The sequence below is a fragment of the Atheta coriaria genome, unplaced genomic scaffold (assembly GCF_025399875.1).
Source record: "Atheta coriaria isolate IRGN ID8LTWV9N9 unplaced genomic scaffold, Caltech_Dcor_3.1 hic_scaffold_9_pilon, whole genome shotgun sequence".
In the NCBI taxonomy this organism is placed as follows: Eukaryota; Metazoa; Arthropoda; class Insecta; order Coleoptera; family Staphylinidae; genus Dalotia; species Dalotia coriaria.
Genome location: NW_027045451.1, coordinates 4,639,082 through 4,657,904, shown reverse-complemented (window position 1 = coordinate 4,657,904; position 18,823 = coordinate 4,639,082). Strand labels below are relative to the sequence as shown.

Genomic DNA, 18,823 nt, shown 5'->3' with positions numbered 1-18,823 from the left:
AAACGCGTCTCGCTAATTACTCTCTGGCAATCACAATCACAACTAGCGCGCCGTACCGACTAGCAAAACAATTGCTTCCACTCCTTTCCGCTTCCACCGCCTGCAGTAAGTTCTCCTTGCAAGAAAAACAAAACCAAGACCAAAATAGAATTTCAGATTGAATGTTGAATGTTTTCAATTTTAGCTATAGGTACTACGATTGAATTACTGGTAACAAAGGGGTGTTTTGTTTTGCGAAATAAAATGTTTGCGCCGTGTGGCGTTGTGCAAAAAGCGGAAAAAGCATTGCCGTCCGGCGAAGAGAACGAAGCGGAGAGACCCGGAGAGAAAACAGCGAGCGTGATTTTTCAATTTTCAATTCGCTTTACGCGCGCCCCGCGCTTAGCCGCGAACACGAGAGATGTGTGCATACGCTCGCCCTATGCTAATTAGGAATAGGATGTATGGCCAGCAGGCAGGAGAGCTAAAAAGAGCATTCGTAGTTTTACTTTTTAAAATACAAAATACAGCACACACAGCGCCGCGCTAACATGCAGCCGAGCGCAAGCCAAGGGTCAGTTTCCTCGCAGTGGATATTTGCAAAAAGAGGAAAGCGCGCATAGAAAGCTGTGTGTAAAACGAACCAATCAGGGTGTTGCACATCAACATCACTTGATAAATTTTAACGATTGTACTTGTATTTTGAATATTTACAAACATCTCGATTTAAAACACTCCCTGTATAAATTAAACATGCCTACTGCGTGCGGGAGAGTCCGCAAAAGGGTTGCCGGGCAAAAAGTTGGCAAAACTAAAAAAACATCTCTTTCACGTTTGATGTAGCAATGAACAAGTTTCTACGCGCTGATCATATATAGGTACTCCCCTTCTGGATTCAATATATTTCTTATTTTAGAATTATCCAATTTTTAGTTGCATCACAACACTACTAGAGTCTTGATTGGCAGCGAAAACAGCAAAGCGGTAAACGGTGCAGATTGTTAATAACCGACAATCGATACACCCTTGGAAAGAGCTGGGACTCTCGCAGGCGCATAATCTGCGGTCGTGTGAGCAAATATTGCTGTACTGCGAGGTGAACACAACGTCGCGCTCCGCGGAGGGCTTAGACGACACGCGCACAATGACGCTGAATGCACACTAATAGGCAGCCCATTTCGCATGCTTAAGCGGCGGATATGCAAGCGAACAAACAAACTTGCCACACATCCGAAATCAAACACAACTACGCACACATATGTGTTCATATATACTCAAAACTGGCCTAAATACTTAGAAATATATATTTTTACATGCATCAAAACATAAATTGCTTACACTTGTCTAGTGATACTTTAATAAAACGGCGCACGTATTATTAGGAAGTGACTAACGTCGTCGTGCTTCGTCTAATTGCTGAAATTCATTATACGACGCGCGCGTATGATTGTTGTGGGAAAATGTGATTCGCTTTCCACGCGGAGCGCGCGCATACACGTTATTAAATTTATCTCATGCTGACACACTCAAATATTAGACTCGGAGTAAACTCGAGTGTGTTCTGGACGTCTTTAATCTTTAATGATCTTCTCTCGCGCCTTGACGCTTTATAATTTAGTGGTTCGGGCGCATAAAGCGCGCTTGAAAGGCGTGACGGTGGAAATAAAACGCGGCGGTTACATTTCTTAATAATGTCTTAATGACGAACGCGCGCGCGATCGTAAGCTGGGGTTCTTTCTGATTCATTCCGAGTTTTATTCCATTCGAAGGAATTTCGCGCTAATGCGATATTCATTTGCATCCCCGGCGCGCATCGCGCCGCTTGTTCAAGGAGAGAGCATACCTACACGAAGAAAGGGAAGAGAAAGCGACCGCGGGTTTCTTTGCCGAAAGGGTTTCGAGTGTTGCCGAGCGAGATGGCGGATATTGTGCGCATAGCACAATTGTAATTATATGAATCTGGTGCATGAAGCGATGCAGTTGGCTTGCATCTCCCAAGACAAGACACGAGAGACGCGGTGAGAGAGCGAGAGGCGGGATGATTTCGAAGTGAAGTGATGTAAAAAGTTAGCGCGCTAGAGGAAAAAGAGTTGGCTGAGACCGAAGGAGGTAGAAGGAGGTGATGCAGGCGCTCCCTAACCTGCCTCACACCACGCCGCCTCCGTGTGCGGCCTTTCGTTCGACTCTCCCGCTTCGTATTGATCTCACAGCTTCGCTCGGAATGCAGTTCGCGTTTTTCCCTATCGCCGCTGAGACAAGAGCGAAACCAACCTGCTAGATTGGATATGCATCGATGTGCGAGATCGTGGTCATGAGTCACTGCCCGCGCAAATATAAATCAACATGATTGAAATGAGAAACACGGGAAATATTCGCGTTTATCCTGATTACTACTTAGATGCACATGCAGCGCGGAAGAAACGTCTCTTCTATTCTCATAGTTTGCTCGTCAGTATTATTATTGTTTACAATGCGACGTCGAACACATTTCGCTCGACTGCATGCTTCACGAAGTTTCTTTTTGGCTTTATACACAACCCGCTCCTTTGCATATTTCTTCATTATTCCTTGACACTCGATACACCTTGTCGCATACCGTCGAGATTTCTTTCTTCCGGGCATCGATTAAAAACACGACTACACACTTTTTACGAGGGACTAATGCAGGCGATAGGAGCACTCAGCCCGATAGGGGAAAACGTCCTATGCATATTGCGTGCATCTTTGCGCTCCCAACATTTTTTCAGACGACTTCAGAGACGTAGAAAGAAAGAAGCGCATAGGTGGCAATGGATGCCAGAAGTCTGACAGGACGCTTGCGAGCGCAAAAGGGTTGTGGGTGGATTCGTCAGCAACCTTTTAGGCGAAGAAGTAAAGCATAAAAAACGGAAACGGGGAAAAGAATGAATAACAGCATGGGGGAATTCGTATTCTTATATTCTTATATCTTGAGACTAAAAAAAGAAAAAATATTTTTTGGTTCCGTTCGAATATTCATGTAAGTAGATAAATAAAATGAATAAACAAAATGCTTTTAGTTAGTGATCACTTAATAGCACCACTTTGAACGGTCAGCGATAATAATTAACCCGGAAAAATACCACCCCTGACAAAAAAGTAGGCACATCTCACTTGAATTATTTATGCGTCCAAAGTTAACGAAAAGTTAAAGTGAAACTGTTACAAATTACAGTACTTAACCGCTGAACGCCATAACTACACTTATAATATATTTCGTGTGCAAGTATTTGAGCCTTCAATGGAATCGTGAGGGCGGCGGCGACGAAATCGAGCCCTAAAACGACGCCATGTAATTGAACCCCACACAAAAAACTACAAGCAGCTATCTATAAAAGTACAGCAAGTACCACCTCGCAAATCCAACTTGATTGTGTGGTAATAAAAACACTGAAATGTTAACTTGAAATTCATTCCGTAGGTGCTAGCGGGGGAGGAAAAAGCTCGGCGCATGAAAATTAACTATAAAACACGGTTATGTCCTTGGGATGACATGACTTCATCATATTCGCATCCTCGCGGTTTGAAACGACGGCGAAGAGATAAAAATGATGATGACGGTTGGAGGACAACAGCAAATAGCAATCGCTTTAAAGCGCTTTCTTTTTAAAAGTCATTCGCTCGACATATAATATATACTTATTTTACGTAGGTAAAAGAAAGTGGTATTACACACACGTGTGCGCGATGTCATAATAAAACACCTCTTGTACGACGGTGCTCAATAAAAAAAGAAATTTCGTTTGCGGGCGGGTGTTAAAGCACAACACTCGTGACATTTCTTTTTTGTCCTTTTCGTAGCTAAGACAATTTGCTGGCCCTTATAAACTTTTCAACGCATCCCATCATAAACACACACACACACAGCTTTCCAGCATGCAATCAAACATAAGTAAATTCGTAAAAAAAAAAAACTTTTTAAAGCGCACACATAAAAAGTTATTTATTCGGAAAAGTTGAGAGCGTTTTATATGCAATCACAACGCGTTTAGAATCCGTGTTATGCACGTAGAGCAGTAAAATAAAATAAAAACAAGAGGAAGAAGTTGAGGTGGAAAAAATCACATGAAGAACGGAACCGGAAGGTGACCACAATCAACGTGCCCCATCTCCGGGCAATCACACCTTATTCCGGTTTCGTTCGCTTCCTTGCTAAGCGATGTTCCGTCGTTCACGCGCAGCTTACGTTACTTTTTCAGCGCGCACGCGTGTGTGGCTAAGCACCGTGCGACGACGCAGTGGCTTTTTTTTTCAGTGTGTTTTTTTGGGCGCGATGCTTTGCCATGAAATTAATAACTAATTGATGGTCAATGCGTGTTTGGACGCGTGTCGCGACACGTGTAATTTTTTTTAAATGTTACACAGCGTTACTAATTATTTAAAATTTGACAGGAAGACATGTTTTTCTTGTTTGTCATTTCCTCAAGACTTAGTATTTAAATCTCAGGTGTATGTTTTTACAATTTTCAAGTCCATAGTCTCAACGTTCAATGAATTTTTTCCTTTGTGTTTGATAATGTGGCTCAGATGTTGTTCGGTTGGCTAATTGTGATTTTCCCTGTATTGTATTGTTACCGCGGTTTCGATTAGCACCATACACCTAGCTCGGAGCTCTGCTCTCGAAGATCAGAATTCAGGATGCATCAACTCTCGTGCCCCGTGCGTGAATGCGTTGCTATACTCAAGGTCCGATCTGCGTGAGATATGCGTCCATTGTGTCTTTACCCCTTGGCGCTTGAGAACCGTGGGTTTCCTTCCGCATCCGCCGTCTTCTCGTATACAATAAGTGTATCACCAGCGCGCCTGTAACAAACCAATCTGAAGTGGTCTCGGAGTGAATGCATGAAGGTGAGCGCTGCGTATTAAGAAGAACAAAACAGCGTGCGATTAATGAAGCGACCGGCATAAATCAACCGAGCACAAATTCTCATACGGGCCCTCGAATTAGCATGTGAACTGTTTTACTTGTACTTACTTGCAAAGCAAATTTAAGAAAAAATTTTTTTTTGCTGTTTGCTTAATTTAAAAGTCATTATAGACACATCGATGCATGACAATAAGTAAATTTACTTTATATTATCCGATATAAAGACAAACACACAATGTACACGCTACAAATGCGTTATAAATTGTCGACAATTCGTTTTTAGCATCGCAATCGCTCGGATCGGATCGATTTAAATGGTGCAATAAAAAAAGTTCTTGGGTGCGGAGGCAACAAAACAAAACGCGAATGTAAGCCGCCTTATTTATTAAATCAATATCCGTATCGCGGGAGCATATCGGTGCAAGGCGTTAGCGTTTATCTACGAAATTTACCGCAACTTCATTTGCACCTTTATTGCACTTTGGGCGCACTTTAGATTTTAATTTTGTTTGATAAATCGCTAGTCGGCGAAACGTAATGCTGAAGTGTTATCACTTGTAAAATCGGCTGGGTTGGTTTATACGTTTGCTTGTCGTGATATTGGCAATAGCAATGTTTGAATAAATTATGTCTATTTGCGGTCGAATCATGAGCGTGTTTAGGTATTAATAACGTCGCGAGAAACCCTCGTTTGATTCCACGCAGTCGCTGCATCTCCTGCAGGCGGCAGAGTACCTCTCGAGCAGTCTGGTCTTTTGTCTTTTGCACCCTTCTAAGATAGGGGCGAGACGCCTACGTGCTTGCCACGCCGAGGAAGCCACTCCGTCATTAGGAAACCTGCGACTTGCGTGTATCGTGCGCGCCCTTGAAAAGTATACGAAAAACCCCAGGAAAGGAAGAAATGCGAAATACGCAATGTGCAAAATAGGCTTTTATGCAACCACACTCACACACATGCATATAAAGTTGAGTTTAGTTGCTCCCCAATGAGGAAATCGCACCGCACGTCTTGTTTGTAACTTCGTCTGCGCCTGAATCTGTGAATGTTATACGAGTCTCCTTCCGTTAGGAAGCACAAGGCATGAGAAAATCACGCACTAAAGGAAAGGAAGCGGGTCGTAATGAGGAAGCACGATTATAAAAAGAGCGCGCGCTTGCGACTTAGATAAGATACCGGACAAGTTAATCACGTTCGGCGGCGCGCGCGCCGCCCGCGTATTGTGTCGCGGGTCGCCTAATTGCTTCGCACAACATTCGTCTCTTTAAAGAGGCCAAATCGTAGCGCGAACGCAAAGTGCACCATCGCGACATTTAGTCGTCCCCCTCACTGCTAAATGCACAAACTTCCTCCTCACATGCGGCGCACAGTCCGGTTAACAGATAGGTGATTAAATCGTATTTATCGTCGGGCTTTTGTGTCACGTCATCAATTCATCACATTGGATCAGCCGGCTTCATAATCACAAGAATCATAATTTTTTGTTTTCTAATTTTGGGCCCGCAACTAATGAGCAATTAGTAAAATTTTGCCAAATTCACCAATTTGCCCACCGAAATTAAGCTATCCGAGCGACTAATTACAATCAGCCAAAAATGCGTGTAATTGTCGTCGAAAAAATATGCCTGTAATGAATCTACTACAAAAAGTCAACACTGACGTCTTTAAATAACATATCGCTGGCTGGCGATACAACGCCGACCAGACAGGATGTGTTCAGTTAGGGACGATGTAAGCAATGTGACGCTAAGTCATCACTTAAACGACTAATTAGATCATAACGCGTACGCTATTTACGATGAGACTTTAACATGTCACATTTGTCAACACATCAAGTACTTGAAGAGTAACACTACGTTCAATATCATTATATTTATTAAATTGTAAGCAAAATAAAATTTTCTTACTTAAAAATTTAACAGTTGTGTTTAGAATTAAAGTAAAGTTAATTAGATATGCATTGTCTAACCGAAATGTGTGCTATTATTAAAACCATATGGTTACACGCGACATATGCTTATGTTTCCTTAGTTATTTCGCTTTTGTTTCCGATTCGTACCGATACGACACACGAAACATGAAAATGAAAAAAAAAACGCATTCCATATTGTTCAGGTGTGTTTGCTGCCTACTAAGATAGAGAGATGCGTTTCCGGCAATGGTCAGCGCCTCATCAAAAAGTAGATCGTGTGTGTTGTGTGTCGGCCGGTAGTTACTTCCGTTCCGGCGCGGTCATGCGAGCCGAACACCACCGCGAGCGGCGACGTCGTCGCCTGAAAAGGAACTTTATTGTTTCCCACACATGCATTCGCCGGTGCGATACTCTTAATGAATAAGATTAACATATTGTTCACGGCGTTTCAGGCGTCGTCTGTCATGCGCTTCGTGCTTTATGATAAATAAAATGTAAAGGAGTGCATCCGGTGTGAGAATTTTTTTATTTTCGCAAAATTCTCATAAAATGATTTCGGAAATACTGAAAAATACTTATATAAAAGGGGAGATGTTGATGTTTTTACCTGAAAGACGTTATTTTCGGATGATTTGCAGAAGAAGTTGAGGATAATACCGGCAACCCTAAGATGTGTACGATTCCCACGATATGTTTCTTAAAGGAGGGACTCGCACGAATGCAAATCTAATTTTTCAAGCTTCTATTGTTAAGGGTCTTCTCTGGAAACTCAGAAACACATTCTAAGTTCTTATATGTTTACTGTAGGAGTTAGTAAAGTAAAACACTCAGCATATTTGTAGAATAATCAAATCCGACGTAATATAAAACTTGTAGGTGTATGAAGCTTGTTTTCGGAAAGTGTCGGCAATATTGATATGCGTGATAAGTGAGTTTGCGTGTGTATACGCAATGCGAATCGAACGAAGTACACGCCCCGCGATAAGAGTCTAATTTCATTTCGTCGATAAGACAGTGCGCGGGCATTACCGACAGATGGTAATTTATTGGTGAGAATTACACTTCCTATGCGCGCACACATCGCTCAAGTGGTGCGGCCATATGGCTGCGTTCAATAAATGTTTTCGGAACAGATAAGAAGATACGCATATCTAATTGGAATATTAACGCCGCTTAATAAGACTTTTGTATTCTTTGTTGTTGTGTTTTTCTTTTGGTGCCTCGAGGTTAAGAAAAAAATGAGTGGAAATTCAACTAATGATGAGTTAATTAGTCGGCCAATTTCACTTTGTACATTTATCCCGAGGAATGATGAAAATGCGGCGTCCGTCTTCAAGTTTTTTTCGCGTTTGTGAATTTAAAAGTTAAAAGAAGCAGTTTCCTTTTTGAAGATGCAAACAAACGGGGGCGCTTCGTGGAGTTGCGAGCGCAATCTGAAAGAGATTGGATTTGCAAGCGCGCAAAAAAAAAGCGTCCGTTTTCTTCTCGCCCTTTGCGTATTTAATTAGAACTGTAGCTGGTTAGGCATCATTACAATAAGAATGCCTACGTCCGTATCTCTCTGGATAGCGACATATTACTCACCGCCACAGTGCGTTAATATGCGCCAAGTTTTATGCTAATATTTCTGCGTGCGGTTTGGTGTGTGTGTGGACGCAAAGTAGTTGCTTCCTTTTGGCTGTGTATGCGTGAGTGTGTGTTTTGAGTGCGCGTTTGTGTGGGCCGCATATGTAAGCGCACTCGTGCGACGCGAGTACTCCGACCGGCCGCCGCAGATCAACAGTTGTGCCCGTTTGCAATGTGGAGCCGCAGGTGTTCTTAGCTCTCTCGTGCTTCTTCCCCTCTTGCTTGCGCACGCTTTCCTTTAGGGCGCTGGGTTTCGGCCCGGTGCTGTTGCTGTTGTTGCATGTGTGTGCCGTGTGAGTAGGAGAGGAGACCGACCCGACCGGATGTAAAGAATACGTTTTTCCGTTTGCTTCAGGTATTGACATGGGCGACTATTCTTAAGTGGGGGCCACCGCAAAATTCATCTGCCTGGGGCTGCGTAGAGGGGGAACCGGTACGACCAATAACGCTTTAACTTATAATGTCATCGGAGGAGGAGACAGAGTTCGGTTTGTACACAGATAAACTCCTGAAGAAAAGCAAAAGAACCAGACAGCGCGTGGACGCCGGCGAGCCACGCAATAGCTACTCGTCGATACCGAACTTCAGTTCGCGGCCGACCTTCCTCGGCAACGGTAATAGTTTGTACGGCGCGATCTTCACGCAACATCAACAGTTCGGTCTTTTCGGACCGGGTTTCGCGCCGGCGAAAATGTTAAACGAACTGCTCGGCAGACAAAAGGCGCCGGCTTCGACAACGCCGGTGTCACAAGTGGGCCCAGTGGTGGATGGCAACAACACAGAGAGCGAGGATTCGGTGAAGTTCGACGCGGTGATACGGTGTGGTGGCGGTGGTGTTGGTGGCGGTCTAACGGACGGCGGCGGGAGCCCGCCTTCGGGCGAACAACTCGCTCACCACATGCTGCGCGATATCCTTCAGGGGCGCAAGCACGAATTCCTCGCGCTGGAGCACGACCTGCGCAACGGCGCACAGGATCACAACATCATGAATAACAATAACAACGAACCGAACAAGGCAGACACCGACCGCAGCCAGGATGCCGCGGATGCTGCGGCTGTGGTTGCGATGAAGGAATGCCTAGTGGAGGCGGGTGTCGTGGGCGAGCGCCAGCAGGCGGAGCTGATGGAGGAGGCGCTCAACGGCATGGAGACGGAATCGTTGCCGTCGCCGAAAGTGGAGCCGTCCAGCCCCGCTAAGCCAGAGGATGCGAAGAAGGCGCGCGTGGAAAATATTGTCTCAGGTATGCGCTCCAGCCCAGCGCCGCAGCAGGTAAACGGTTGCAAAAAGCGCAAACTCTACCAGCCACAGCAACACGATAGCAATGCTGACCGATACATCGATGACGAAGAAGAGTTGATGATGGAAGAGCCCATCCGGCAGAAGCGCGTTGAGAAGAACGCTCTTAAGTCGCAGCTGCGCACAATGCAGGAACAGCTCGCCGAGATGCAGCAGAAGTACGTGCAGCTGTGTACCCGCATGGACCAGGGATCAGAAGAGAGCCAGGAGATCGAGGAGTTACCTAGCGATAGTGAGCAGAGCAAAAGATCGGCGCCCGCGTCGCCAGTGCCGTCAGTAACGACGCCAACCACGACGCAGCCGCCAACGTTGGCGCAGCAGGTGAGCAAATTGAAGATTAGTCCTCCGGGTGGCCGGCCGTTTCACAACGGTCTGCTGCATGAAAACCCACACCTTAGCAATGCCGCCGCCATGTATTTGGGCGTTAGTCACAAACTGATGCTGGAGCAAGAGGCACGTATGGTCAAGGAGGCGGCAGCCGCCGCTTCAATGGCCGAGTCGCAGTCTCATGCCAGCCAACAAGTTCCTCATCCGACCAACAACCACCACCACAGCCACCATCATCAACAGCCGCATCATCCGCATCACCATTCGCAGAAACCCGAGAACTTTGCTGATCGGCTATCAATGATGCGCAACATGACGACACCCACTGGAACCGACCTCGAGGGCCTCGCTGATGCTCTCAAATCCGAGATTACCGCTTCCTTGTCGAATCTCATCGATTCGATTGTGACCCGCTTCCTGCATCAGAGACGGTGCAAGAACGACGCGGCCGCCTCGGCGGAGCAGCTCAACAAGGATCTGCTCATGGCGTCTCAGCTGCTCGACCGCAAATCTCCCCGGACCAAGGTAGCCGAACGGCCCAGCGCACCTCCACCATCATCCGCAAATCCTTCAATCGGTGTGGGCGGCGGAGGTAACCCCCATACCGGGAGCATCAGTGGCAGCAACACACAAATGGTAAATGGAAATGGCCCATGCCATCCGATGATGCCTGCGCATCATCATCACATGAATAACATGCACTCCAAACAAACGAGCGATTTGCATATAAGGCCTCCGATGTTTCAGCCGCCCAAGCCGCCGGGCATTAGCCAAGCAGCGCTGTACGCGATGAACCATCCTTTCTGCGTTGCCAAGCAGGAGAACAGCCCCGAGCAGAACGAGGCCCTCAGTCTGGTCGTGGCGCCCAAGAAGAAGCGGCATAAGGTAACCGATACGCGCATTACGCCGCGCACGGTCAGCCGCATTCTCGGCCAGGACGGCATGGGTATGTCTCCGGCGTCGATGGAGCCGAATTCGTGCCCGTCTCCGAGGCCGCCACCACCCTACCATCAACCGCCTCCCATGCTGCCCGTTTCGCTGCCCACCTCAGTGGCCATCCCCAATCCGGGTCTGCACGAATCTCAGGTTTTCTCACCATACAGCCCGTTCTTCCACGGACCGAGCCATGGACACCACATGGCCATGCAGGTACGTCGCGCTCTTTGTTTGTTTGATCTTAATTCTGTACAAATCGTTTTTGTGAACCTTGTGTGAACAGTTACATGGTTATTTGCAACAGGCGTCGTCCTCGCCGCCACGCATGCATAAGATAGAGCGTGATTCGCCGCCGCTGCATCATCCTCCGACGTTACTTCATCCGGCTCTCCTCGCCGCCGCCCAGCACGGCGGATCGCCCGACTACGGCCACATACGCGGCCCCAACGGTGGTATGAGCATGGACGCCGACCGAAACTCCGACTGCAACTCCGGGGACATCTCGTACGACGGAATGCAGCCTACAATATCCTTTTTATACAAAAATAACATTCACGCATCAACACCAATCTTAGCAAACCGTCAAGTCGTTCACTCTACTTTTATTTCATTAATCCGATATAAAAGAGAACTTGCGGGTTTTCATCAGATCGCTTGAGGTCAAATTCTGTGTCTAACCTTTAAGTCATCGTCGAAACCTTAGATGCGCGCGCTTAAATCCGATTTAAATCAATTTCTACGCCGCGCTGTCCTAGATTACAGACGGAAAATATACCGCGATAAGACGTTTCGATTTCCACGCCAGCCAGTTCAATTTTCCCACCAACATCTACGTGAATAATTAATAACGCGAAAGTGTACAGAAAGAAGTCGCGTGCATTATTAATGAATCTGCAGATATATCGTTTTTTATGCGCACTAGACGCGGGTAGATTGAGTCATGAAGGATAGGAAAATAAAGTAACAAAGTAACGAATACCTATCATTAGGTTCGTAACTTTCTGGACACGTTCGACCAACCCAGCATACATATTTAACTCGTTCTTCTTAGCCTTTCTGCGGAACACCTTGTGAGAATAGCGCACGTGACGTATTGAAGATTACACGATAACTTTGCGAATTTTAAACTTTCATATTACAATCCAGATCAGTTGATTCGCATTGCTAATTTGATCAATTATAGGAAAAAGAAAATTGCCCTCCTTCGCTAACGTTTGCTAATAATCTTGGTGTTGCATTATTATTCATGTACAGCTGACGTTTTTTTTTCTTCTACGATTATAACTGACATATTTGTGCTGATATTTCCTTAATTCCTGTGAACTCGTCGACTCTGACGCCGATGCATCTGCGAAAAGCCAAGCTGATGTTCTTCTGGGTGCGCTACCCCAGCTCGGCGGTGCTCAAGATGTACTTCCCGGACATTAAGTTTAACAAAAACAACACTGCCCAGCTGGTCAAGTGGTTCTCCAATTTTAGGTGAGTGCTATTATGTTTTTTTTATATATTTTTTAATTGCATACAACTCGCAGAAACGGAAAGAACAATTGCTATTTTACGATTATCTCATTTGCACATCGTCGGGAGAAAACACGCGGAAAATAATTTTGTTTCTCCGCCGCGTGCGCACACTGAAAAAGCTGTATGTACCATTTTCGCCGGAAGGCTTGTTGTGCATGCGAAGCATATGTGACCGCGCTGCTTGTTGGCAGCAAAATGCAAACTACCTCGGCACAACAAAGCAGTTTTCCACGGCGGGCATTTGAGTGCATGTGCGTGTGTGCACGGTTTCATTTGCGAATAGTTACCTCGTACGCTCGTTTTTTTTTTTTCAAATGAAAACTGCCGGAAAAGTCTTTTTTATTGCCTTCCTCGGCGCGCGCGCGCGCCTCCTGTGCACCTACGCAGCAATCCGCTTCTCATCCCGGCAAGTAAAAGTTGGAAAACGATGCCGGAATACAAACACACGCACATGCACACACATCGTGATCGACTGCAACACGAGCTGAGCTCTAATCTGAAGCGCAAAAAAGTTGTGCAGGTTTTCGTCATTGACCACACTGTGTGTAATGCACACATCAGTGTTGCAGTGCTTCGATGAACTTGGGAAATGAGGGAATTTAAATTCGCATGTTTGTCGTGTGTTTTGTTGTGCGACAACGTTTTGTGCAAACAAACAGCGTTGCTTCTCCGCTCGACAATCCGCGAGGCGCGTCGTGTCCAGATGATTGAATTTGTTACGCCCGCAAAATGCACACATCGGGGTAATTCAACACAGACCAAATCAAACAAATTACTAACTATTCATTATACTTTTTTTCCGGGGCTCAAATTGGTTGCGTTAAATTTAAATCTGTCAAATAAATATGAGAGTTCTCATTTCAAGCAGGGAAAACTAACAAGATGGTATGTGGATGAAAACAAACAAAAAAAATTCTTAATTAATTTTTTTAATTTAAAGAGGCATGCGCGTTTAAAGGTCGCTTTTGCCGTTCTTTTGCTTCGCGTATGAAAATTTACCGGAGAAGCAAATTGCATAATGACTAATTTCATAATTTCCCTATCCCACACACCAGATTTTCTGTATGTGTGGACGACGTGCGCGAATGTGCGACCATCAAAGTTAATTAGATAGACGGGGGCGGCGGCGTTATAGCGCGGGCGCACACACGAAGAAGAAAAACGCGAGCCCACGGGGCGAGCTCGACGTAAAAGAAAAAGGAGTGCACGAGCCGCTCGGCGTCGTTGGTCTCGCACGCTTTTCGCAGATGAAAAAGAAAAAAGAAAAAAAAAACACACGCGGGAACGCCGGGCAGAAGGGAAGAAAAATAAAAACGCCAACTCTACTAATTAGTCTCAAGACCTTAATTAAGTTATTTTTAATTGAGCAGCGGCGTGTATGTGCGCCGCTGTGATGGCGGAACGAGCAGCATTGGCGGCGGCCACGACCTTAGACCTCAGAGATCTGCCGCTCCGGGCGCTGAAGTCTTTGAAAATTACTAACCAGACATTTCACTTTTCTACGCTTTTAATTCTTTCGCATCTTTCGCTGAGTGAAAAGCTTTGCAAGATCAGATGCAACTTAATTAATCTTATATTTGTAATTATAATTCGCGTGCGCCTGCGTTGCTCGTCATTTTATCTAGGATTGTTCGCAGTGGTGATTACCGGACATTACTATGTAATTAATTAATGATATAATCTGTGTATAGCTGTGTGCGATATGCATAGAGGGAGCGAAATTCAGTGTGGTGAATGGAGGGAAACGAAACAAGCACTCAAAACGGCTTATTTCCGATTACAATTAGAATTACAATTTACAAATTTGGTTCGTGCACGTTATAAACGTTTTTACGCGTTTTCAACATTTTAAAATTTTATTTTTATTTATTTTTTGCAAAAATTTTTATATTTCCCCATATATGGGAATGAAATAAATGATTCCACAAAATTATAGCACCAGGGGTGCCGTATGGCTCCCGGTGAGGGTCGTATCGAGCAATAAGTATTAGAAAACTAGTTGTAACGGTTTTTCGATGCAAGTCGATTGAACATCTGTCCCCTGTGCGCTTCGCGCGTTCCTTACCGTAATCGCCGCACGTCGTCATCCGTCAACGAGTACAGCAAGTACGCGAGGAGGGTTCACGCATTGTTCAAACACAACCATCATATTTGTGTATGTGTGTTCTATGCTTTACACACACCGCACGCTAGACAGACCCTCGCTCGTAATGAGAACTTATCTTGGTAAATCAAAATCTCTTATTTCAAACTTACTGCGCATACACATTCTAATCATCATAATTATGTGCTTTGCTTGATTTATGTTGAATTTTCCGCGGCACATGCCAACACAAAATATGTAATCGCATCGCGGAAGTTGAAAGTGGCTAGCAAAGATGTGATAATTCTTGACTTGTTCGACTCGTGACAGTTACTTCCTTTCGTCGGCTTTATCGCTGCAAACCCGCACATAAATACGTATTATCGTCTCCGCCCGTGCTGCGTCAACTAGTCATTTAAGAAAGTTATTAAAATTTGTGTTAGAAGTTTAAACTCAAACTCAATAACTCAATATAATACTTTTTTCGGGTCTTGGTCGTTTTTATTTTTTTTTTCGTTTGTACAGCTTTCTTTTTATCGTCTTATAAGCAGTAAAAGGAAAAGCATTCAATTCATTTTAGAGGCACGTGTAAAACGATACAATAAAGCACGCGTTCCTTACGCGTACAATAAAACACAATGCATGGCAAACGTCTTGAAGACGTTCGGGGAACTACGAAGGGGACGTGATACATGAAAAACGCTCATAAAAACACGCTGCGAGAGACTTGTGGACTTTTGAGGAGGGTAAATCAAAAAGCAGATGTGAATCTTTTGTCATGCGCGCGTAACGTCTCCAAGAAGTTCGTTGCAATCGCATACGGCACCGGGAAGCCGCAAAGAAAGCGCCAAGACGCTCCCCTTCTTGTGACCCTTCGTATTTACATTATTTCGGCAGCAATGACGGTTTGCCCATTTGCAAACTCGCGCGCGCACTAGAACCTAATCTATTGCAGCGCGTACCTGGTTTCACCTTGGCGCTCAATTCAAGGGTTGACTTGCTGATGTGAATATGCTTGGGAACCGCCTTGTTGATCGCTTCCGACGGGAAAAGTTACTACTTGCCACACAGCAAGAGTAAGAAAGGGCATTTCTTTGCCGATTTTCACATTCGTTTTTGCTCTACGTACCAAATCGAGGGTGCACTGAACTACATGCCGGCTAGAAACTTGTGAATTTTAATTTTAACGGCAGGTGGTACAAGATTATACGTGTACGGTGTGTGCGTTACCTTTGCGACTTACTCTGCGACTCTCTCTTTGTATTTTGTAAGTCGTCGCTGGCACGACGTGCATGCACAATGCGTATGCGGGCTTGAACTCAAACCAGGTTAAAAAGAAATTCGCTCGATTTACAAGTTGTTCCAATTTTTCGGTGGATACAAATCGCCATGAGCAACAGTTGATAAGTAAATAATTTACCAGTTCTAATACGGTATTAATTATGTACGGCCAATTGGCCTATAATTGGTATTTGGGCATACAGGCGTGTGCGAGCGGGCCGGGGTATGACGTGACACCGCAAACGGCGATGCTTCGTGTGTTGTGTGTTGCCGGCTCAATATTGATAGGCGATCGAAAACGCGCACGCAAATACAGTGTTTAACTCTCTGATCAAGCGACCGGCCGCAAATTATGACAATTACAATTAAATTATATAATTGCGTAATAAAATATCAATTAATAATGCACGCGCTTAATAGCTTCACTTTCGATTTCGACGCGCGCTGCATTACCGATATCGAAATCGAAACTATCCGCAAAACAAATTAATCCAGAGCGACACATGTCGAGTCGTGGTTTGATTTCGCACCGAACAACATACACAACATACAGAAATGCATCTTGTTAGTTGGTGAATTAGTGATGTGCCACGTTGAGTGTCGAGTTTTCTCGCATCGACGACCCGTGACGATTAACAGCTGACGGCTGATTCAACGAGTTAAAGTTGACACGAATCCGCGTACGCTCTTACACCATTTTTTTTTCTCTCGCGCGCGTTGTGTTTCTTCGCAATTCGATTCGTTAATTGCCACTTGCGTACTCCACGTGCTCGACTAGTACGGTGTTGCTGCTGTACGGTGTTTATCGATGTAGACGCAATTACGATACGTTGTCGCGTACGCGTTCGTTGCACGTTGTTCACCTCGAGCGTCGTGATTCGTTCGCGAAGTTACTCCGGGCAGAAGTGCGCCACTCAAAATTAGCAGTTGTTCTTTCCGTTGCGCTACGTCTACGGTAATGCAATTACGCAACGCTGCCTTTTGCACGCGTTCGCTTCCATCTATGATTGTTGTTATTTATTCGGTTTTTGTTTTTTTGCTGCAGGGAGTTCTACTACATCCAAATGGAGAAGTACGCCAGGCAAGCAGTGTCGGAGGGCGCGAAGAACGCCGACGACTTACACGTCGGTGGAGACTCTGAATTGTACCGCGTGCTCAATCTGCACTACAACAGAAATAATCACATCGAGGTATGGGGCCCACAGGTTCGTGGCTTCCTTTTCCATTGCGAAAGGACCATGGCAATTATTACAATCCCACTCTTATTCTCGCCTAACAAACCGTACATTCGTTTAATTAACACATCCAAACAACACCAGACACCACCGCATGTCAGTTTATATCTAACAAAATCAACGTACAATAAGATTGGGGATGTATAATCATGCCTTGAATGTTGTAACACGTTGCATCTTAGTGTATTTCTTCTGTCCTGTCTTGTCTTGTCTTGTTTTAAAATTATATAAATATTTATTGACAAATGAAACTAATAATTTGAATGTTTAAAGGTGCCGTCAAATTTCCGCTTTGTTGTGGAGCAAACGTTGCGCGAATTCTTTAAGGCGATCCAGGAAGGCAGGGATACAGAACAATCGTGGAAGAAGTCGATATACAAGATCATCTCACGAATGGACGATCCAGTGCCCGAGTACTTCAAATCGCCCAACTTCCTGGAGCAGCTGGAGTGACCGGCGCCGGCCGGCATGCATTGCACGGAGGCGCTGCCCAACGGTAACGATATCGCCATTTGGTAACGCGCGTTACCAATCCACACACACACACACGAACACACATCAACTGCAACAGGGAAAAAGAAGCCACCAACAACACGAAAAACATAAGGTATCGTCATCGTTGGCTAACAACGCATCGCGCAACTAATTATTAACATATTTAGAAATAACAAAAACAAAATGATAACTGAAGATCACACACATAACAAAGCGGCGGCGGCTTGTAACCAGAGCTACATGCCGCCATGACCGCCATCGCTTAACATAATATTATTGAGAATGAAAAAATCCAACGAATCGGTGACGCATGGTGCGTAAGTTTATTAAAAATTTAAATTAAAAATGAAAAAGAAGCAAAAAAATGAAGCTGTCAACGTTTTATTGTTTATATATAATAATATTAATATAATATATATTAGAAAGAGTGAAAATGAGTAAAAGAAAGAGAGTACTAAAATGATATTTGGAGAAAGCCGTTCTGAATCGCGATGGGCAACGCTGTGCGCGTTTGTTCCGGGCGATTTCAGCGGTGTTGTTGAAAATTGTGTTAGGTTGACAGTTTGATTGCGTACGAAAATTGCACAAAACTAAGCAGAAGTGAAGCATAACAATTGATGCAAGAAACAAGTAATAAATAACAAAAAGACTATTGTTAATTACTAAATATCTCCGCCTCAGGCTAAAGCGTTCGTCGCGACGAACAGTGAATTACAAAATTAAGGTGAAAACAAAACAAAAAAAAAAAACAAGAAAAGCGTGAACTAAACGAATAATTATAAATATAATCAATCATGTCGCGCGCACGCACGCGCGATCGATTATAAAATAGTTAATCATTGAATCATTTTACCTGATATCTTATTATAAATAATTACTAAATAACCGGATATTTAAAATTTATATCGGACGAGAAAACGGGAAAAGCTAACCAAGTATTTATTATTCATAATTGCATTAATTGATAATTACGGAGCTAAAACGAGGTGAAGATGGGATAAAATAGATACAAACATTTGTTTTTGTACGTAAGCGAGCTATCAGATACGGTCAAAGTACAATCTGCACGATTACGTTGTGTCTATTTTCTCTTTAGTTGGATTCTTTGTTTCATTTTTAACGGAACTCTCCACATCAAATATTTGTGTTTCCGATTCGATACACTTTCGCGATGGGACAGCAAAGAGCACCGCCATGTCAATCAGGACATGCATGTACATACAAGTGTATATATTATTACTTAGTTAA

General features: G+C 44.4%; 1 protein-coding gene across 10 annotated transcripts in view; it reads left to right on the top strand.

The window, feature by feature from the left end:
• Window positions 1–17,908, top strand: part of LOC135798926 (homeobox protein prospero-like) — a 39,020-nt gene extending 21,112 nt beyond the window's left edge. For 4 of the 10 annotated variants that reach the window (XM_065311911.1, XM_065311909.1, XM_065311912.1 and 1 more), the window contains exons 3-7: window positions 8,756–11,173; window positions 11,244–11,486; window positions 12,285–12,439; window positions 16,891–17,050; window positions 17,354–17,908. In XM_065311911.1, coding sequence (XP_065167983.1) covers window positions 8,861–11,173; window positions 11,244–11,486; window positions 12,285–12,439; window positions 16,891–17,050; window positions 17,354–17,533 — 3,051 coding nt within the window. In that variant the 5' untranslated portion in view covers window positions 8,756–8,860 and the 3' untranslated portion in view covers window positions 17,534–17,908. Of the gene's footprint in view, window positions 1–8,541; window positions 8,587–8,618; window positions 8,694–8,755; window positions 11,174–11,243; window positions 11,487–12,284; window positions 12,440–16,890; window positions 17,051–17,353 lie in introns of those variants that run through there. The other 6 variants (XM_065311919.1, XM_065311913.1, XM_065311914.1 and 3 more) reach the window with 6 other exon arrangements.
• Window positions 17,909–18,823: the final 915 nt, after the last annotated feature.